Consider the following 23,311-nt stretch of genomic DNA (forward strand, 5'->3'; position numbering starts at 1 on the left):
TATGTATATATATATGTTTATATATGTATATATATTTGTATATATGTATATACCTGTGTGTGTATATATATATATGTGTATATATATATGTATATATATACAGTATGTATGTATATACAGTCGTGGTCAAAGGTGTGTGGGTGTGTGTATATATGTATATATATGTGTATATATATGTTTGTATATGTATTTGTATATATATGTATTTATTTATATATATACTGTATATGTACATATATATCTATGTATGTGTGTGTGTATATATATATTTATTAATCTATGTGTGTGTGTGTGTGTGTGTATACCCCGAAGGGCACAAACGGATATATATATATATATATATATATATATATATATATATATATATATATATATATATATATATATATATATATATATATATATATATATAGTACAGTACAGGTGCCGTTCCGTCCTCTAATTGTCCATAGTGTCTCTACGTCTACATTGTTTATTCATCACTCCAAGCAAAGTTTGTAGGTTTTACAATTCAACAAAAACAATTCTTACATACTAAACGTCCCGTGTGTGATATCAGTAGGAGTGTTTTCATGTGTATTGTATGTGCTATCGTAATGTAAACGAGCTAGTGTCCTTATCATTAGCTACTATTCTAACACGTTTACGACTGTCTGTTAGTATTATTAACTAACAATGGCATTCTTTTTGCATTGTTTCAGTTCCACAAATTCCTCAGTAATTTCACCAAAAGGTCACCGGGGAGTTATTGAGTCTGTTTAGCTGATTGGAGAGCTAGCTTTCACAGCTAGTGGGTCCATGACGATGACTTCTGTTTTGATTGATCAGCTGTTTTACTGCCCTGTTGCAGACACCGTTTGGAAACAGAGTATGTAAATAAACATTTACAAAAATATTTCTGTGTAAACAGCTCATTTCACTACTTATGCTTTATAATGCGGTGTGGCTAATACATGGAAAACAGATTTTTTTCTTCTAAAATTTATTGGATGTGGCTTATGTACTGGTGCGCTCAATAGTCTAGAAAATACGGTAACAATAAATAGGTTAGTAGTGGGATTAGTGCTTTAAATACCCACCATTGTTCTCTGAGTAATTTCACTAGATCAAGCCTTTTATAACATTTCACACTACAAAATAATAAATGTATATATGATTCATGCTGATATCGGATCAATATGGGTATCGGCCAATATTCAAGGCTCCAATATCAGTATGGGAATGCATCAATAATCCTTCTAAACAAATGTTCTAATGTGCTCTACAGGTTTGTTCTGTCGGGTAACCTGCATGGCGGCACTGTGGTCGCCAGTTACCCTTTCGACGACTCGGCCTCCCATCCGCAGCAAGGGCAATACAGCCCCTCGGCGGATGACGGCCTTTTCCGCTACTTGGCCCGAGAGTACTCAAAGAACCACCCGGTGATGAGGACTGGTCAGCCCAACTGTACCGAATCCCCAGACGAGACCTTTGAAGATGGCATCACCAACGGGGCGCTGTGGTACGACGTATCAGGTAAGAAGTAGGGTTGTGTTTTGGGGATTTTTCCACACGTACAAACTCTCAGACTCAAATTATGGTTTTACAAAAGAAGTTACTAAAATCTCAACTTTGCCATTACAGTTGCACGATATAAACAATATAAATTAAAGGCCTACTGAATGAGATTTTCTAATTTAAACTGGGATAGCAGGTCCATGCTATGTGTCATACTTGATCATTTCGTGATATTGCCATATTTTTGCTCAAAGGATTTAGTAGAGGACATCGACGATAAAGTTTGCAACTTTTGGTGCTGATAAAAAAGCCTTGCCTGAACCGGAAGTAGTAGATGATATGCGCGTGACGTCACGGGTTGTGGAGCTCCTCACATCTGAACATTGTTTACAATCATGGCCACCAGCAGCCAGAGCGATTCGGACCGAGAAAGCGACGATTTCCCCATTAACTTGAACGAGGATGAAAGATTCATGGATGAGGAAAGTGAGAGTGAAGGACTAGAAAAGAAAAAAATAAAGACTATACAGTGGGAGCGATTCAGATGTTATTAGACAAATTTACTAGGGTAAGTCTGGAAAATCCCTTATCTGCTTATTGTGTTACTAGTGTTTTAGTGAGATTCTAAGGTCGTACCTGTAAAACCTGAAGGTCGGCCCGCACCTTTCTTCAGCACCAGTTGACGGGTGTTGGCGATGCCCATCTCTGCCCTTCGTAAGGGACCCTCTTCGAAACGCAATCTTTTGAAATGATCGCTGCATAATACACTGTACTTTTTGTGTGTGTGGTCCAATCCAACCGTGTTCGCTTGACCGCTCTGTTCCATAGTAAAGCTTTACCGTCATCTTTCGGCAATGTAAACAAGGAAAAACCTGCTGTATTTGTGTTGCTAAAGGCGGCCGCAATACACCGCTTTCCACTTACAGCTTTCTTCTTTGACGTCTCCGTTATTCATTGAACAAATTGCTAAAGATTCAGCAACACAGATGTCCATAGTACTGTGGAATTATGCGATGAAAACAGACGACTTATAGCTGGGAACGGTGCTGGAACAAAATGTCCTCTACAATGCGTGCGACATTTTAGCATGATACTTCCGCGCAAAATTTTAAATTGCAATTTAGTAAACTAAACCGGCCGTATTGGCATGTGTTGCAATGTTAATATTTCATCCTTGATATATGAACTATCAGACTGCGTGGTCGGTAGTGGTGGGTTTCAGTAGGCCTTTAATTATTAAGGTTAGAGTTTTTAGTACTATCATTATATAATGCAAGTTGATGACACATTCCAGCTGTGCCCTGCAAACGGAAGTGCGAACGACAGCATCCTCACTGCAATGTAGCGTCTTTGCTAGCAGGCTCGCAGCTAACGTCCCTCCAAAGTGCAAAGCTGCTTCTAGGTCAGCATTTCTCGCCTCCATGGCGACGAAACTACGTTTCTTCGATGTAACAATATCACTGAAGGGTGTGGGATATTTAAACAGGCTACACCACAAACCAAAAGATGTTATGCTAATTGAAAAGTCTATGCAAACAGAGGCGGGTGGACCGATACAAATGTCGACAGTAACGATACCAAGTATGTCAGTAGATGTTTTATAGTACAGTGGTTCGATTGAGTTTGAGTTTATTTCGAACATGCAAGCATACATGTTTCCAGTTTCTCTTTTCAACCTGTAGGAAGAAGCAGAGCTTATTTAATCCCGCCCCTTTTCTTTTACATAACAGTTGCTACATAACAGTTCTCAATTTATTCACAATATACTCCATAAATAATCACAATAAATATAAATAAATAATACTCGGTGAAGTAAGTTACATTTCATATGGTGAGATGAGTAAGATTATTTTGAAAATGAATGGATGGATGAAATAAATTCAGAATATTTATCATTGATTTATATGTTTTACTATCAAAATATGTTTTTTTTAATTGTAATTGTTACCAAAAATGTAATTATTGATTCATCTGTTTTGTACCGCCTGTCTTTTTCGGGGTCGTTGAGAGGCTGGAGCCTATCCCAGCTGCAATTTTAAGTATGAGCATTGGTATGACCGATAATGCTCTTGTAACTACCGTACTTGTTATTGGATCGATACCCACATTTTTAGTATCACCCAAGTATCCAAACAGCAGAATAATAAGTGTTTATGACATTTGCATAGAAGTGTAAATAGAAACATGTTACAACAGAAAGTAACCAGATATTAAAAGTAAATTAATTAACAGTTTTGACAAAATAATGAACCCAGAAAAGATCTAATATGTTACCGCATAGGTCAGCAGCTGAATTAGGAGCCTTTGTAACCTGTTTTGAAATATTTCTACGATGATTTATGTACCAAAATATACATTCTGATATATGTCATTATCATAGGAGGCTGCAATATGTATCACATTATATATTTTAGGTTGTATCGCCCAACTCTGGTAAGAAGCCTTGGAAATGATCAGTTTAATGTCTTTATGTGACACTTATTTGTGAAAGCTGTCCAACAAGTTCATCTCTTTTAAACGGTTCTTTTTCAACAAAACAATAATTAACTGAGCTTCACTGGTTGTGTTTTTCCACAAACTTCTTCTTAAGGACGGAAGGAAGTTTGTTGTTTTTGTTTTTTTTAGCATTGTACTGTTGAGCTTCCGTTTTAAGTCTGTGCTCCTAAGTAGTCATTTGATCCTGGCTAAAAGTAATATTGTTGTGAAGTCCGAGTGGGCCGGGCTTTAAATATTCAGAGTGTGCTACTCCGTGTTTGGGAATATGTGTAGCACAGTTTTAGAAGGAGGTGGGAGCTTCAGGCTTGCACTGTTCACATGACTGCACTCAGTAGACAGGCAAGTTGTCCAACATAGCTTTCATACTAGGAATCTAACCATTTGAGTGTTTCATATCACACTGTTTTATTTATCGTAACTTCCCGACTTAAACAAGTTGAAAAACTTATTCGGGTGTTACCATTTAGTGGTCAATTGTACGGAATATGTACTGTACTGTGCAATCTACTAATAAAAGTATCAATCAATCAATCAAAAAGCCACTACCAAATTTTTCGGAGTATAAGTCGCTCCGGAGTATAAGTCGCACCTGCCGAAACTGAATAATAAAGAAGGAAAAAAACATATATAAGTCGCACTGGAGTATAAGTCACATTTTTGGGGGGAATTTATTTGATAATAACCCAACACCAAGAATAGACATTTGAAAGGCAATTTAAAATAAATAAAGAATAGTGAACAACAGACTGAATAAGTGTACGTTATATGACACATAAATAATCAACTGAGAAGGTGCCTGGTATGTTAACATAACATATTATGGTAAGAGTCATTCAAATAACTATAACATATAGAACATGCTATACGTTTACCAAACAATCTGTCACTCCTAATCGCTAAATCCCATGAAATGTTATTCGTCTAGTCTCTTACGTGAATGGGCTAAATAGTAGTTTTAGATATTTTACGGTAATATGTTAATAATATCACACATAAGTCGCTCCTGAGTATAAGTCGCACCCCTGGCCAAACTATGAAAAAAAACTGTGACTTATAGTCCGAAAAATACGGTACTTATTTCTACGCTTTGAGCCCTGCGGCTTATAAAAGGGTGCAGTTAAGTTATGTGTTTTTCTTTGCAGACGACCATAATGTAAATTGTTTTGAAAAATAAGAAAATACTATAAAAAGGTGTGTTATTGTTTGTGTTATGGTGCCATCTTTTGGACAAGTTTGCTCACTGCAGGCGCTGCAGTGCTCTTCTGTTTAGAGTTTTGAACCGGAAGTACAAGTGCTGTACCGTCGTCTAAGTCAGTGTTTTTCAACCACTGTGATTATGTAATTTCACCTAATTGGGTAAAAAATATTTTTTGCAAACCAGTAATTATAATCCGCAAATGTGCCATTGTTGAGTGCCTGTAAAACTGAGTAATACTCTTTCATACCATTAGGGGGCAGCCGGTAGCTAATTGCTTTGTAGATGTCGGGAATGACGGCGCAGGTAAAAAGGTATATAACGCTTAAACCAAAAATAAACAAAAGGTGAGTGCCACTAAGAAAAGGCATTGAAGCTTGGAGAAGGTTATGCAGAACGAAGCTAAAACTAAACATGCTGCAAAGTAAACAAAAAAAAATGCTGGACAACAGCAAAGACTTACAGCGTGTGGAGCAGATATTGTCCACAAAGTACATCGGTACATGACATCACAATCAACACCAAAATAGGAGCGCAAGACAAGAACTAAAACACTTTACACAGGAAAACATCAAAAAACTCAAAATAAGTCACGGCGTGATGTGACAGGTGGTGACAGTACACCTACTTTGAGACAAGAGCTATAGTAAAGCCTGCTTGGTTATGGTTTGAATTCATATCCAACAATTGCGAGAACAACTTTTTATGGTCAATATCGGCTGCTGGGTATCATTTTCTGATGTTTTCTGTTGGTGTTGTGCCTCGGGATTTTTTCAATGACAAAAATGTGCCTTGACTCAGAAGAGGTTGAAAAACACTGGTCTAAGTTGTCCATTGCGCTACGACTCGAAATAAAACTTAACTCGTCACTACTTTTGTAAGTTTTACAATATAACTAAAACATTTCTTATTTACTAAAGCGTCCCATGTGTGATGTCTGTAGGAGTGTTTTCATGCAGATTTCTATGTGCTATCATAATGTAGCTGGCGATTCTCTTTGTATTGTTTCAGTTAGGTAAATTCACCAAAAAGGTCACCGTGGAGTTATTGAGCTTGTTTAGCTGATTGGAGAGCTAATTTCCACAGCTAGTGGGTCCATGACGATGACTTCTGTTTTGTTTGATCAGCCGTTTTACTGCTGTGTTGGAAAGAATCAAAGTATGTTAATAAACATTTAAAAAATGTTTCTGTGTAAATAACTCACTTTGCAACGTATATGTCTGCGGCTTATAGTCAGGTGTGGCTAATACATGGGAAAGTGATATTGTCTTAAAAGTACGGTATGCGTATTATTATTCTGTCAATCTCTGTATCTGAGATCTTCTGCTTTGCTCTACATCAACTGAAAAGAAAGGTGAGCTGCACACTGTCTGGTGTTCTTTTTTTCCATTGGGACATTGTGATGTCTGCAGGGTTATGTTACAGTTGGAAAAGGAACTGGAAACTACTAGGCCCTCTTGTTATGTGTATGTATGGCTTCTTCACATAGTGGCCTCCATTCTCATTAATCGTCAAGTCCACTGAATATACTTTAGGAACACCACTTCCAAAATAGATGCCTCTGGGGGGAAAAGGAGACGGTGCCTCTGATTATTTACTATGATCTCAAAGTGCAGCTATATGCAGCACAAAAAATAATACACATAGGGCCTGATCTACTTAAGGTTTGTATATACCGTATTAAACACGTGCAAACTTAATAGCGTAAACAACGCGTCATGGAGAAACCTGGGAAGTACTCTTTTCTGCAGGTTTTGTACCAGAAAGGTACAGCTATGCTCTAAAGCATGGGTGTCAAACTCTGGCCCGCGGGCCAAATCTGGCCCTTGAGGCAATATCAAATTAACATTACAACTGGCCCGCCGTTATTACACAGTAGCGGTGCCGCTGTAACACCTCAATTTCTCACACTTGCCAATCATCCCGAGGTTTAGTGCCCCTCCCGAAAATCTCCCGGGGCAAGCATTCTCCCGATTTTTACCCGGACAATATTGAGGGCCTTTAGCATTCTCTACAACCTGTCGTCACGTCCGCATTTACTCCATACAAACAGCGGGCAGGCCCACTCGCATACTATATGCGGCTATTACACACATAAGTGAATGCAAGGCATACTTGGTCAACAGCCATACAGGTCCCACTAAGGGTGGCCGTATAAACAACTTTAATACTGTTGCAAATATGCGCCACACTGTGAACTCACACCAAACAAGAATGACAAACACATTTCGGGAGAACATCTGCACTGTAACATAACATAAACACAACAGAACAATTACCCAGAATCCCTTGCAGCACTAACTCTTTCGGGACGATCCAATATATTTTGATATTTACCTCAGAAGGCTGCAAATAGAAAGGAGGCATTCAATTTTTATTTAAATTTCATTTGATATGCCATTGATATTTTTTAATTATTATTATTATTATTATTTAAAACTGGATTTTGCATGTCACTATAAAGTGATATAAGCCTTGCTTGTTCAATGTTCGATGCAAAACTTGTTTGGGTCCCTATTAAAAGGTTCATTTGTTCAACCTTGGCCCGCGGCTTTGTTCAGTTTTAAACTTTGGCCCACTCTGTATTTGAGTTTGACACCCCTGCTCTAAAGGGTCTTGGTGGGGACGAGAGCCTTGCATCATATACAGACCACATTGGTCTGACTATGGTTTGTTCTTAAAAAAAAGTCCAAGAAACTGCCAAAGTGACTTTTCCTCTTTTATCCACAATTTCTTCATTTTTATTTCCTCGTCTTACTCCATGCAAAGAATCAACCGGGAGACAACAAGATGGTGCAAGCAAACTTGATAGTTAATACTGTCACCTGATTGGCTGTTAGCGTGTCACTCCCACTGATCTTTGATCACTTCCTGCGTTGCTCCGTTACCAGAGAACGAGTTAAGTTGCAAGTCCAAGATGTGATGGTAGTAGTGTATGGTTCCATACATCCATCCATTTTTTACCGCTTGTCCCTTTGGGGATCGCTGGGGGTGCTGGAGCCTATCTCAGTAAAGTTTTTTTTTGTTGCACCCTAAAAAGTTCAAATCAGTTCATTCATTTATTTAATTCATGAAATAATCAAACCAAGGAATACAATAAAAAGAAATCAATGAACATTACATTAAAGTAAAATATGAATAAAAAGGAGCACAGATAAGTTAAAAAATAATAATATATGCCGTCTATTTTCACAAATTAACTTTCAATGTTGGTGACTACAAAGCCATATTTTCATTTAACAACAATTAAACCAATAATGAAGAAATAATAATAATTATTTTCATCATCAGGATTGAACATTTTTTTGTGAATACACATAAAGATTTACATAGTTTTATTCCACTGTTAAGTTTGTTCCATAAACTTCTTTCAATTATTAATGTTCTAAATCTAAATTTACTGAATAGCTCAGTACCCCTCAAATTATAATTACTTTCTCCTTTTACACATTTGTTTTGAATGTTTGGTAGAATTAAATTACAAAAGGTCTTAACATTGCAAGTATTGTACTTATTACCACAAGCTGTTTGATTGTAACATGCATCTAAGTTGTAGTTTTTATTACAAAATTTTGGAGACGTTGAAATTGCCATGTAAAATTTCTGATGCTAATCAGTAGCATGTCAATAGCAAAGCCAATGAATATTAGCATCAAGCTAGCGCATTTTTGAAATGTGAAGTCTTACTTTGCTTACGTCAGAGCGTTTGAGTCAATTACATTTTTGGCATTGAAAATTTTAACATTACTTGTAAATAGTTTGGCTGAGTCCGCATAGAGTCCAAAGATAGTCAGCAACTGGGTATGACGTCAAGAGCAACCCAGGTACCATTCCAGGCACTTTTGGATTTTACGTGAATCGGTGCCCAGTAGGGACTCGGCCGGTGCCAAAAAAGTACTGGATTCGGTACTCATCTCTAGTCTTGTGAACAGTTCTGGGTGTGCAGAAGGAAATCATTAGATTTCATTATTTCTCAGGGGAAATGTTTCTGGTTTTTAGCAGACCCTTTGGAACTAATTAATTAAATGCTGAAGTCGAATACACATACAATATTCTGAAGTACGCATTAAGGACACTGTGACAGAATTTGTTTTCGTCTGCGATTCAGCTGATTTTGTCGAAATGTTTATCAGATAACACAGAAACAAATTGTCTTTGTTTTACTAGCAAAGAGCCAAGCTAAACAAAGTCTGATTGATTTAGACTTTGGCATCGCTGTCAGCAGTCGTCTCCAGTATCCTGCAGAGTCCTGGGTGTGACTCACTCTGGATCCGGGATATTTAAGATTACCGCTCACGCTGTGTCAGACTCAGCACACAGGCGGAATGTTTACTTTTGAGTAATCTGCTAACAATGTCACATCTCCATTGAAAACATTAGTCCAAGCCAAACAAACCATTCAGTTGCAGTCAGCCACGGGTGTTCCAGAGTACTTGGGTCATCATTAGCAGGGCAGATTTGGTTTGGTTTACACAGCACCATGCTGTCTTGGCTGCACCACATGGCGATAAAAGCCATGATGAATTACTCTGGCCTGTCTTCCTAGCCGCCACGCTATGGAAATGAGCTCCTCGGGCTTGAAGCATAATAATTGGACAATTTAAAAACATTTGAAGCGTGACTCTTCTTCTGAATTGCCATGTCTATTATTCTTATTGCAAAAATAACAGCTACTCCGTGTTAGATGAGCCTGTACCACCGTAAAGATCTAAACCCCACACTGTTTCCCGGTAAAAAACAAAAAATGCAAACATTTTGTCTTTGTAGTTGTAGTGCTGATTGGATCCCTGGTGTGATTTACCCCAGCTCCTCTACTGCATGCTACTGTGATTGGATAGATTCCTGACTTGTCCCACCCAACTAAAGACGAACATAATACAAATGGATTTCATCTGTCAATTATTTTCTTCTCGTTTTTGTCCGTCGACTAAATTGTCAATTCATTCCGTCATCGTTTTTGTCAACGTGTGTTTTTTTCAACTCGTTAGCGTCTTATTTTAGTTAGGGGGAAATAAATCGTTGACGATAAATAACTAAGACAAAGATTTTTTGTCACCAAAATTAACACTGCCGCAGAGTGCAAAGCGTAGGTAAAAAGTAGTGACTTACAGTCCGTCATTTCCGATACTAGCTTTTTTGCCGTGGAAAATTGCAACATAACATACAGACAGTCCAACTAAGCCCGCTCGGAGTGCTGCTTGATTCTTGTTTCGCCACCAAGTGTTTGATTCAACCGAGTCACGTGCAACTCAAAATTTGTCATTGTTTAATATTACGTAAATCGATACCTTTATAGTACAGATGGAAAATGGTCGGTTCCTAAAAGAAGTGCCGAATTACACAGGTGTCAAACACAAGGCTCGAGGGCCAGAAATGGCCCGCCATATTTTATGTGGCCCGCGGAAACCTGAAAAAATTTGGGTCAGTAAAGTACCTTATATTTTTCTATTAAATGTATTCAGTTTTTCCATTTTGATAGAAAAAAAATAATGTAATGCATTAAATTGCAGACATTTTTAACTTTAATGTTATCCAACATTGCACCAAATATCATATTATCATACTTTCCAAACAATTAAAAAAAAAACAAATAAATACTTGTTTGATCAATGATTTCAAAGCCGGATATCCATTAATTTGTGATATATATGTATGTATATATATATATATATATATATATATATATATATATGTATATATAATATATATTGTTTCCACTTAAACCCCCATTATTTACTTTTTACTTTTTTTAAATTGATCTCAACTCTGTACACTGCTGCTGGAATTTTTAATTTTCCTGAAGGAACTCTCCTGAAGGAATCAATAAAGATCTATCTATCTATCTATCTATCTATCTATCTATCTATCTATCTATCTATCTATCTATCTATCTATCTATCTATCTATCTATCTATCTATCTATCCATCCATCCATCCATCCATCCATCCATCCATCCATCCATCCATCCATCCATCCATCCATCCATCCATCCATCCATCCATCCATCCATCCATCCATCCATCCATCCATCCATCCATCCATCCATCCATCCATCCATCCATCCATCCATCCATCCATCCATCCATCCATCCATCCATCCATCCATCCATCCATCCATGTGTGGCGCTGTTTTTCTATTTACACTATGTTGTAAAAAAACCAAAAACAAAACAGTATAATTTACAGTAAAAAAAGAGCTACAGTATACTATTTTCCTTTTACTGTATTACTTTATATTGTAAAGAAACCCCACTGTATATTTTGCAGTAAAATTCTGGTATCTTCTCAGTTTTTTTCCTGTAAAATCTACAGCACGGCGGAATAGGGTTAGTGCATGTGCCTCACAATACGAAGGTCCTGAGTAGTCGCGATCTTTCTGTGTGGAGTTTGCATGTTCTGCCCGTGACTGCGTGGGTTCCCTCCGGGTACTCTGGCTTCCTCCCACCTCCAAATGTATGCACCTGGGGATAGGTTGATTGGCAACACTAAATTGGCTCTAGTGTGTGAATGTGAGTGTGAATGTTGTCTGTCTATCTGTGTTGGCCCTGTGATGGGGTGGCGACTTGTCCATGGTGTACACCGCATTCAGCCCGAATGCAGCTGAGATAGGCTTCAGCGCCCCCCGCGACCCCAAAAGGGACAAGCGGTAGAAAATGGATAGATGGATGTATTACTTTATGTTGTAAAAAAAAACAACACACTGTATATCTTACAGCAAAATTCTGGTATCTTGTCAGTTTTTTACTGTAAAATCTAGAGATTTTTTTAGACAATATATGAAAAAAATAGTTATTATTCAAATGCATGGGAAAAAAAATATATTAGTTGTTACAAACAACTGTGATGTGGCCCTCAATGAAAACCCTTTTGACATCCCTGCTCAACAGGAAGTGATTACAGCGGAGAATTACCAGCTACGAACAGAAAATTAGCAAATTATTAAAGCACAGTCTAGATGTTGATACAGATTTATATGCCAGAATATATATTGTAATACAGTATATATAGTACTGTAATATATCACAGTATGGATTTTCGGCCATATTACTCGTCCCTATTGGGCCGTTTTGGCCAAATGTAGTTTTTATCTCTATGTAATGTGGGACATTTATGTTCAAGACACAATTTTTACAGCTCCTCCCAAGGTAGCAGTAAAATCAGTATTGAGGTATCGTAATCCTTATGATGCTTGGTCTGTCAGCCCTTCCCTGCTGCCTCGTAGCACAAGGTGACATTTCTTAGGGTTCTTTTGAGACCCAGCCAGCTGTCATGGCAACGCTTCAAGGAGCAAGGAGACTCCCGGTACCTGCTTTGTTCCCGTGGGATGGCCACCCTGCGCACATTTGAACCGATAAAGTTCTCAACGGTACCAATTTTCAGTACTTTTGTGTGTGTTGATAAATATTCATTATTTTTGATAACAAAATCTCATTTTATTGTCAAAAATGAGAGATCAGATCAGACTACCTCCTCGATTGACATATTCTACTATTAAGCAAAACACAACAACAATGCAACAAACCAGGAGAATTACGCAAAGGATAAAAACAATCCACCTACAATCTTATTTAATATCACTTTTCTACAGAACTTTGTTGTAAAAATGGCCTTTTACCATGATAACCGATATATCATTCAAAAGCGCAGACTCCAACCATTGGAATACGTTTTAATTCCAGATTTACGGTAATCTGAAAACGGCATTGCACATCATATTACCTGCTACGGTTTTAAAGTTAAAGATTTGAAAAAAATAATTGGCAAACGTCCAGGCCTGCGTTAAATGGGATGTTAGTAGTGTGTAGTTAATGGTAAATCTTTGATAAATCTAGTCTTTTGTTGCGCTTTAAAAAGTGTTCATACTGTAAATATTGTACCTTTTACACACCAGTTGTTTGATTGTAACGTGCATCTGAGTTGAAGTCTTAACAAATGTGGAGTGTTGAAATCACTAATGCTAACCAGTAGCATGTTAATAGCAATGTATAATAGCGTCCTGCGATGAGGTGGAGACTTGTCCAGGGTGTACAATGTCTTCCGCCTGAATGCAGCTGAGCTAGGCTCCAGCGACCTCGAAAGGGATAAGCTGTAGAAAATGGATGAATGGATGTATAAGAGCATCAATTACGCACATTTTTTAAAAAATTGAGCCTTATTTACTTACGCTAGAGCATGGGTGTCAAACTCTGGCCCGCAGGCCAAATTTGGCCCGCCGTTTAATTTAATTTGGCCCTTGAGGCATTATCAAAGTAACATTAGAGTTGGACCGCCTGTAACACCACATTCACCGCTAATACTCATACTTGCCAACCCTCCCGATTTTCCCGGGAGACTCCCGAAGTTTAGTGCCCTTCCCGAAAATCTCCATGGGCAACCATTCTTCCGATTTCCACTCGGACAACAATATTGGGAGCGTGCCTTAAAGGCACTGTCCTCTACAACATGCCGTCACATCCTCTTTTCCTCCATATAAACAGCGTGCTGGCCAAGTCACATAATATGTGCGGCTTTCACACACACATACTTGGTCAACAGCCATACAGGTCACACTGAGGGTGGCCGTATAAACAACTTTAACCTTGTTACAAATATGCGCCACACTGTGAACCCACACCAAATAAGAATGACTAAACACATTTCGGGAGAACACCCGCACCGTAAATACTCAGAAACCCTTGCAGCACTAACTCTTCCGGAATGCTACACCACCAAACCCCGCCCACCTAATTTTTATTTTATTTTCGAATTTATTAGCCTGTGGAAAAAGTTAATGTTGATATTTACCTCAGAAGGCTGCAAATAGAAAAGAGGCATTAATTTGTTTAATTAAATTTTATTTAGTATACCACTGATGTTTTTTCGTTTGTTTTTTGAAAGTTGATTTTGCACTATTACGTTATATAAGCTCTGCCTGTTCCATGGGAGGAAGCCCGAGTACCCGGAGGGAACCGTAGCAGTCACGGGGAGAACATGCAAACTCCACACAGAAAGATCCCGAGCCCGGGGTTGAACCCAGGATTACTCAGGACCTTCGTATTGTGAGGCAGATGCACTAACCCCTGTTCCACCGTGCTGCCCTTTTTAAGCCTTGCTTGTTCAATATTCATTGCAAAACTTGTTTGAGTCCCTATTAAAAGGTTAATTTCTTCAACCTTGGCTTTGTTCAGTTTTAAATTTTGTCCCACTCTGTATTTGAGTTTGACACCCCTGCGCTAGAGCGTTTTTTTTTTTTTAATTAATTTCTTTGTTGGCACTGACAATTGCAACATTACTTAATGGTAGTTTGGCTGTGTCCGCTCTCAGTGCTGCTGGAGTGATCATCAAGTGCAGAGATGCGAAGAGGCGGTAAGCCCGACGGGATTCAGTGGGTGTCAAAAAAAAGTACCAGATTCGATACCCGTCCCGAGCTCTCGTTTCCTGAATTAGAACTTAAAAAAAAAAAAATCACACTATTCTAGCAAGAAAAATGTTGGTGACTGACTGAATATGATCATTTTCTTTTTCCTAGGAGGAATGCAAGACTACAACTACGTGTATGGAAACTGTCTTGAAATCACCATGGAGCTGAGTTGCTGCAAGTATCCTCTTGCTGCCGAGCTCCGTAAGGAGTGGGAGCTAAACAAAGAGTCTCTCCTGGCCTACATGGAAAAGGTAAACATTCTATTTGCTCATTAGCAGCTTCAATACATCACAACTTTGCAACTCTGAGCAAAAACGTGAACTTTTATCTGAGGGAGGCGGGGCTGACCCCGTTTCTGTGCGTTTTTTTGCGCACTGTGGTCGGTTGTCAAATAAAACGGCAACGACACACTCCTACTCATAAAAGCACTGTCAAACTCTTGAATACGTAAATCACAAACTTATTTTATTTTGAACACAAACTGCTATATAAGTGAGGGGACGGTTTAGGACACTGGTGTCAAACTCAGGGCCCTAGGGCCATATCTGGCCCATCACATCATTTTATATGGCTCACAAACGCCTAGGAAAATTTGCATCAAGAAGTACTTTATCTTTTTATTCTAAATGTATTTGTTCTTTCCATTTTGACAAAAATATATATATGCACTGCATGAAATTGCATACCTTTTTAAATGTAAATATTATGCAATATTGCATCAAAAAATATATTACCATAGTTTCCACACATTTGTATTTGTTAAAATAAAAATAAATACTTTAATATCTGCTTGACTTATGGTTTCAAAGCAAGTTATCCATCAAATTGTACACTGTAAAAAGGATAATTGATTTTAGGATAAAATTAACAGTATTTTTTTTACAGCATATTAAATTGAAAAAAAATCCTGTTTTTACTAGAAAATGTTGCTTACTCCGCTTTATTTTTACTATAAAATCTACGGTTGTTGTTATTTTAAATGTAAAAATGGTACCACAGTTATTTCACGGTAGAAATTAGCAGCTCTGTTACCAGAATTAAAAAGTAAAAAACAATGGTACTGTTTTTCTATTTAAAGTAATATGTTGAGTAAACTACCTTTTCTTTTTTCAGTAAGATTCAGGCAACTAAACTGCCAGTAGTTTACCATAAAATAACCGTGGTACCATTTTAAAATGGTCAATAAACAGTTGGTTCTTTTTTTCCCATCTACTGTAAAAAAAATGTGTATATTTTACATTAGAAAATGTTGACCAAAATTTTACTGTGAATCATACAGATATTTTTTTTCAGTGTACGTAAAAAAAATATATTTTGTAAAAAAATGCATAGGCAAATTCATAAATTATTCACTGATGGCAGCCATAACTGCGACGTGGCCCTAAATAAAAACGAGTTTGACACCCCTGGTCTAGGAGATATACAGTATCTCTGTAAAATTACAAAGTCCAACTTCACATTGTAGTAAAACAAGTTCCTACTAAAAAGGCAATTATAATTGTATTTTTGTCATAACCAATCAAAAAGGCATCATTTTCTAAAGCTATAAATGCAGGTGTTTTTTCAAACGTATTTTTTTATTTATGAATAGCAAAATGTACATTTCAAACGTATTCACCGCTGCCTGTCCTTAGGTCCATATTGGGATTCGTGGCTACGTAAAAGACAAGGCCAGTGGTTCAGCCCTCCCCAACGCCAGCATTGTGGTGGCAGGCATCCGCCACAATCTGACCACTGGAAACTATGGAGACTACTACAGACTCCTGCTCCCGGGAGTCTACAACGTCACCGCTGTAGCCACAGGGTGAGTAAAACCAAACACTAGAGTCGGATGTGTTTCACAATAATACCTCACATGCAGGGTTTCCCCAAGATTTGTCAATATGACTGTAGATTCCTAAATTAGCCTTAGCTTGACTCACCTCTACTTTCTCCTTCACTGCGCTTCTTGCGGCAACAACGAAACAAAACTCCAGACGCTCCTCTTTGTATGGTTTACTTGTGAACTCAATAATTCAAAACATAAAACAGTCACGATGTGGGAACAAATGAATGACAAAATAAAGAGAGTTTGTTGCAGTGCGAGTTAGAAAAAGTATATGTGAGAAAAAGTATGCGTGAGATCAAAAAACTGTGTGGCTCGATTCCACCGCACCTGACTGCAATTACCCATAACACCTTGCTTCCAAAAACCACCTGATCACGCAGATCCTTCCGCCATATATACAATTAAAACAGTTACGTCATCAAGTTACTTTTGACAAATGTAATAATTACAAATAAAGTGAGCTTTATATAATTACTCTAAGCATTCAATATATAAATGTTCTTATCATGCAAATAAAGTAAATAGTCCCCTTTTACCTGGGTAAACATAATGCACCTTCCATAAAATTTAAATTAACTTAAACAGTATTTAGGCTCCAACAATGACATAATCGAAAAACTTGCATAGAATCAATCAATCGATCAATGTTTATTTATATAGCCCTAAATCACAAGTGTCTCAAAGGGCTGCACAAGCCACAACGACATCCTCGGTTCAGATCCCACATAAGGGCAAGGAAAAACTCACAACCCAGTGGGATGTCAATGAGAATGACTATGAGAAACCTTGGAGAGGACCGCAGATGTGGGTGACCCCCCACTCTCTAGGGGAGACCGGATGCAATGGACGTCGAGTGGATCTAGCATAATGTTGTGAAAGTCCAGTCCATAGTGGATCTAACATAATAGTGAAAGTCCAGTCCATAGTGGATCTAACATAATCGTGAGAGTCCAGTCCATAGTGGGGCCAGCAGGAGACCATCTCGAGCGGAGACGGTCAGCAGGGCAGAGATGTCCCCAACCGATGCACAGGCAAGCAGTCCACCCCGGGTCCCGACTCTGGACAGCCAGCACTTCATCCATGGCCACCGGATTTGTGACCCCCCTCCACGAGGGAGAGGGGGGCAGAGCAGAAAAGAAACGGCAGATCAACTGATCTAAAAGTGAAGTCTAGGCTATAGTATACAAATTAGTTTTAAGATGGGACTTAAACGCTTCTATTGAGGTAGCATCTCTAACTATTACCAGGAGGGCATTCCATAGTACTGGAGTCCGAATAAAAAACGCGCAATAGCCCGCAGACTTTTTTTGGGGCTCTGGGAATCACTAATAAATCGGAGTTCTTTGAACGCAGATTTCTTGCCGGGACATATGGTTCAATAAATGCACTGATGGATATATATTCTTTTAATAGACAAAACAAATTCTACATACATTTAAAGGCCTACTAAAATGAGATTTTCTTATTTAAACGGGGATAGCAGGTCCATTCTATGTGTCATACTTGATCATTTCGCGATATTGCCATATTTTTGCTGAAATAATTTAGTAGAGAACATCGACGATAAAGTTCGCAACTTTTGGTCGCTAATAAAAAAGCCTTGCCTTTACCGGAAGTAGCAGACAATGTGCGAGTGACGTCACGGGTTGTAGGCCTCCTTACCTCCTCACATTGTTTATAATGTGAGCCTCAAGCAGCAAGAGCTATTCGGACCGAGAAAGTGACAATTTCCCCATTAATTTGAACGAGGATGAAAGATTCGGGGATAAGGAAAGTTAGAGTGAAGCACAAAAAAAGGAAAAGAAAAAGCGACGGCCTGAGGCGGCGGCAGTGGGACCGTTTCAGATGTAATTAGACACATTTACTAAGATAATTCTGGAAGATCCCTTATCTGCTTATTGTTTTAATAGTGTTTTAGTGAGATTGTAAAGTCATACCTGAAAGTCGGATGGCTGCGGTGAACGCCAGTGTCTCTCAGAGAAGCCAATGGAGGAGCCAAGATCACAGCTGCCTTTTTGAGTTGCAGGAGGAAGTCCCATAATCCACTGAAGTCTCCGGTAAGAGCCGACTTAATATCACAATTTTCATGAACCCCAGTGCCTCTCAGAGAAGCCAATGGAGAAGCCAAGATCACAGCTGCCTTTTTGAGCTGCAGGAGGAAGTCTCATAATCCAATGAAGTCTACGGTAAGAGCGGACTTAATATCACAATTTTTCCCATCAAAAAACTCGCTGGTTGACGTAGAGAAACATGTTCGCTTGACCGCTCTGTGTTAAAGCTTCACAACAAACAAAGAAACACAGGCTGTGTTTCGGTGCTAAAGGCAGCTGCAATCCACCGCTTTCCACCAACAGCATTATTCTTTATAGTCTCCATTATTAATTGAACAAATTATAAAAGATTCAACAACCCAGATGTCCAAATTACTGTGTAATTATGCGATGAAAAGAGACGACTTTTAGCCGTGTGTGGTGCTGGGCTAATATGTCCCCTCCAACCCGAGACGTCACGCACAAGTCATCATTCCGCGACGTTTTCAACAAGAAACTCCGCGGGAAATTTAAAATTGTAATTTAGTAAACTAAACCGTCCGTATTGGCATGTGTTGCAATGTTAAGATTTCATCATTGATATATGATGGTTACTTTTAGACCTCCACCCCGGATCACACCTCAATCCAACCCACTTCTCCAAAGTGGGCTGGCTCACGGTGGAGGACAGAGTAAAACAATTTGCAGTGAGCCTAGTCTATAAAATCCGCAACACCTCCTTGATACCGAAGTACATGTCAAATTACTTCCTTAACGTAAATGACCGCCATAACCACAACACCAGGGGGAGCTCCACAAACCACGTTAAACCCAGATTTCGATCTAACAAAGGTCTTAACTCATTCTCTTTCTATGCCACATCAGTGTGGAATGCACTCCCAACAGTTATAAAAGTAAGTACATCTCTATATTCCTTCAAAACCGCTCTAAAACAACACCTCCAGGCAACTTCAACACTTTACTAATACCCTCCTCCATTCACATCCCATCTCCCCGGATTATAAACAACTCAAATGTACTTCTAATGTATATACTTGTTCTTATGCTATCTGAACTCACTATGTTCTCTGCTGGCTGTACATATCCTACTAAGTAAGACCTACACTGTTTCAATGTCCACATTTCTCTGTTGATGCAATTGTTGAAGACTGAAGTTCTGATATCAACCAAAGCTCCTCATCCCACCCCCCGGATTGTAAATAATGTAAATAATTCAATGTACATACTATGATGATTAACCTGTGTGGTGACTGTATTATGTTGATAGTATATATTTGTACCATGAATTGATTAACGTGGACCCCGACTTAAACAAGTTGAAAAACTTATTTGGGTGTTACCATTTAGTGGTCAATTGTACGGAATATGTACTGTACTGTGCAATCTACTAATAAAAGTATCAATCAATCAATATAAACTATCAGACTGCGTGGTCGGTAGTAGTATTAGTGATCCCCAAAGCCCAAAAAAAGTCTGCGGGCAGTAGAGCTTTTTCATTTCGGGCTACAGTACTCTGGAATGCCCTCCCAGTAACAGTTCGAGATGCTACCTCTGTAGAAGCATTTAAGTCTCACCTTAAAACTCATTTGTATACTCTAGCCTTTAAATAGACTCCCTTTTTAGACCAGTTGATCTGCCGTTTCTCTTCTTTTTCTTCTATGTCCCACTCTCCTTTGTGGAGGGAGTCTGGTCCGATCCGGTGGCCATGTACTGCTCGCCTGTGTATCGGCTGGGGACATCTCTGCGCTGCTGATCAGCCTCCGCTTGGGATGGTTTCCTACTGGCTCCGCTGTGAACGGGACTCTCGCTGCTGTGTTGGATCCGCTCTGGACTGGACTCTCGCGACTGTGTTGGATCCATTATGAATTGAACTTTCACAGTATCATGTTCTCATATGTTCTCATGTGGGCCTACTGAGGATGTCGTAGTGGTTTGTGCAGCCTTTTGAGACACTAGTGATTTAGGGCTATATAAGTAAACATTGATTGATTGATTGATAGTAGTGGGTTTCAGTAGGCCTTTAAAAACAATAGTATTGCTTAAATTTGTTTTCACAATAAAAACATTTTTTAAAGGGGAACTGCACTTTTTGGGGAATTTTGCCTATAGAAATATGAGTTTAAAGCTGTTTCATTTCTGTTCAGGTACACGCCAGTCACCGTCAACAATGTGCAAGTTTTGGAAGGAAACGCCACCCGGCTAAATTTTACATTAGAGACAGTGGCCGTTGAGCAAAGTCTTGCAAGCAACATGTCTCTGACCATGCCCTTCACGCCGCCAACCACTGCTCCTCCACCAGCCTCCACCTCGATTACCAACACCCGTGAACCCACACCCACCCAAGTGGTGTCCTCTGCGGGAAGTCCCAGCACGTCCTCCCAGTTACCACCTCAACCGCTGCCCATTCAACCCCAGGATTTCCGGCACCACAACTACGCTGACATGGAGCTCTTCTTACGCAAATACAGCAGCGAGTTCCCGTCCATCGCCCATCTTTACTCAATCGGCCGCTCGGCGGAGGGCCGGGAACTCTACGTCATGGTCATCTCGGATAACCCTGCCGTGCATGAACATGGTATCGCTATCTTTTGTCGACATCGCTCAACAAACGTTGCCGTTATCCGCAATTTGAATAGCTTCTCCCTCTTATTCTCTAACAGGTGAACCCGAGTTTAAATATGTCGGCAACATGCATGGCAATGAAGTAGTGGGCCGGGAGTTGTTGCTCAACCTCATCGAGTACCTGTGCCTTAACTACGGCACCGACCGGGAGGTCACGGAGTTGATCAACGACACTCGTATCCACATCCTGCCTTCCATGAACCCTGACGGCTACGAGGTGGCCACTGAAGGTAGGATAAGAAGACGCAAAAGTGCCATCATTTTTTTCAAGCCAGCAGTTATTAGGTTGTTTGTATTGTACTTTTGTGTCGCCACTGTGGGATCAACTCCAGCTCAATGACTGTGAATTAGAGATGTCCGATGATGGCTTTTTTTACCGATATTCCGATAATGTCCAACTCTTAATTACAGATTCCGATATCAACCGATACCGATATATATAGTCGTGGAATTAACACATTATTATGCCTAATTTTGTTGTGATGCCCCGCTGGATGCATTAAACAATGTAACAAGGTTTTCCAAAATAAATCAACTCAAGTTATGGAAAAAAGTGCCAACATGGCACTGACATATTTATTATTGAAGTCACAAAGTGCATTATTTTTTTAAACATGCCTCAAAACAGCAGCTTGGAATTTGGGACATGCTCGCCCTTTGAGAGCATGAGGAAGTTGAGGTGTGGGGATTGGGTAGCGGGGGTGTATATTGCAGCGTCCCGGAAGAGTTAGTTCTGCAAGGGGTTCTGGGTATTTGTTCTGTTTATGTTGTGTTACGGTGCGAATGTTCTCCCGAAATGTGTTTTGTCATTCTTGTTTGGTGTGGGTTCACAGTGTGGCGCATATTTGTAACAGTGATCAAGTTGTTTATACGGCCACCCTCAGTGTGACCTGTATGGCTGTTGACCAAGTATGCCTTGCATTCACTTGTGTGTGTGAAAAGCCGGTACGCTAAGGCAGTGCCTTTAAGGCAGGGGTGTCAAACTCAAATACAAAGTGGGCCAAAATTTAAAACTGAACAAAGCTGCGGGCCAAGGTTGAACAAATTAACCTTTTAATAGGGACCCAAACAAGTTTTGCAATGAATAATGAACAAGCAAGGCTTAAATAGGGCAGCATAGTCGAACAGGGGTTAGTGCATCTGCCTCACAATACGAAGGTCCTGAGTAATCCTGGGTTTAATCCCGGGCTCGGGATCTTTCTATGTGGAGTTTGCATGTTCTCCCCGTGACTGCGTGGGTTCCCTTCCGGGTACTCGGGCTTCCTCCCATGCAACAGGCAGAGCTTATATAACGTAATAGTGCAAAATCAACTTTCAAAAAACAAACAAAAAAACATCAGTGGTATATTAAATACAATTTTATTTAAAACAATTATTTCTTCTTTTCTATTTGCAGCTTTCTGAGATAAATATCAACATTAACTTTTTCCACAGGCTAATACATTCGAAAATAAAATAAAAACGAGGTGGGCGGGGTTTGGTGGTAGCGGGGGGTGTATATTGTAGCGTTCCGGTAGAGTTGGTGCTGCAAGGGATTCTGGGTATTTGTTCTGTTGTGTTTGAATTGTGTTACGGTGCAGTTGTTCTCCCGAAATGTGTTTTGTCATTGTTGTTTGGTGTGGGTTCACAGTGTGGCGCATATTTGTAACAGTGTTAAAGTTGTTTATATGGCCACCCTCAGTGTGATCTGTATGGCTGTTGACCAAGTATGTGTGTGTGAAAGCCGCATATATTATGTGACTGGGCCAGCATGCTGTTTATATGGAGGAAAAGAGGACGCTAAAGGCAGTGCCTTGAAAGAACGCCCACAATATTATTGTCCGGGTGGTAATCGGGAGAATGGTTGCCCAGGGAGATTTTCGGGAAGGGCACTAAACTTCGGGAGTCTCCCGGGAAACTTGGGAGGGTTGGCAAGTATGAGTATTAGCGGTGAATGTGGTGTTACCGGCGGGCCAGCTCTAATGTTAATTTGATATTGCCTCAAGGGCCAAATGAAATTAAACGGCGGGCCATATTTGGCCCGCGGGCATGAGTTTGACACCCATGCTTTAAGGTTTAGTGGCGCCCTGTACTTCTCCATACGTCCATGTACCACTCCGTACAGCGGCGTTTTAAAAAGTCATCAATTTTACTTTTTGAAACCGATACCGATAATTTCCGATAACACATTTTAAAGCATTTATCGGCCGATTTTGATTGATTGATTGATTGATACTTTTAT

General features: G+C 39.4%; 1 protein-coding gene across 1 annotated transcript in view; it reads left to right on the forward strand.

Annotated features, from left to right (window-relative positions):
* The window catches only part of cpda (carboxypeptidase D, a), an 84,579-nt gene that overhangs the window by 1,529 nt on the left and 59,739 nt on the right, over positions 1–23,311 (forward strand). Inside the window, exons 2-6 of the mRNA XM_061919199.1 lie at positions 1,268–1,515; positions 14,698–14,840; positions 16,224–16,393; positions 20,613–21,043; positions 21,129–21,320. Of these exons, the coding sequence (XP_061775183.1) occupies positions 1,268–1,515; positions 14,698–14,840; positions 16,224–16,393; positions 20,613–21,043; positions 21,129–21,320 (1,184 nt within the window). The remainder of the gene's footprint in view (positions 1–1,267; positions 1,516–14,697; positions 14,841–16,223; positions 16,394–20,612; positions 21,044–21,128; positions 21,321–23,311) is intronic.

This window comes from Nerophis ophidion, linkage group LG13 (genome assembly GCF_033978795.1).
Source record: "Nerophis ophidion isolate RoL-2023_Sa linkage group LG13, RoL_Noph_v1.0, whole genome shotgun sequence".
NCBI lineage: Eukaryota > Metazoa > Chordata > Actinopteri > Syngnathiformes > Syngnathidae > Nerophis > Nerophis ophidion.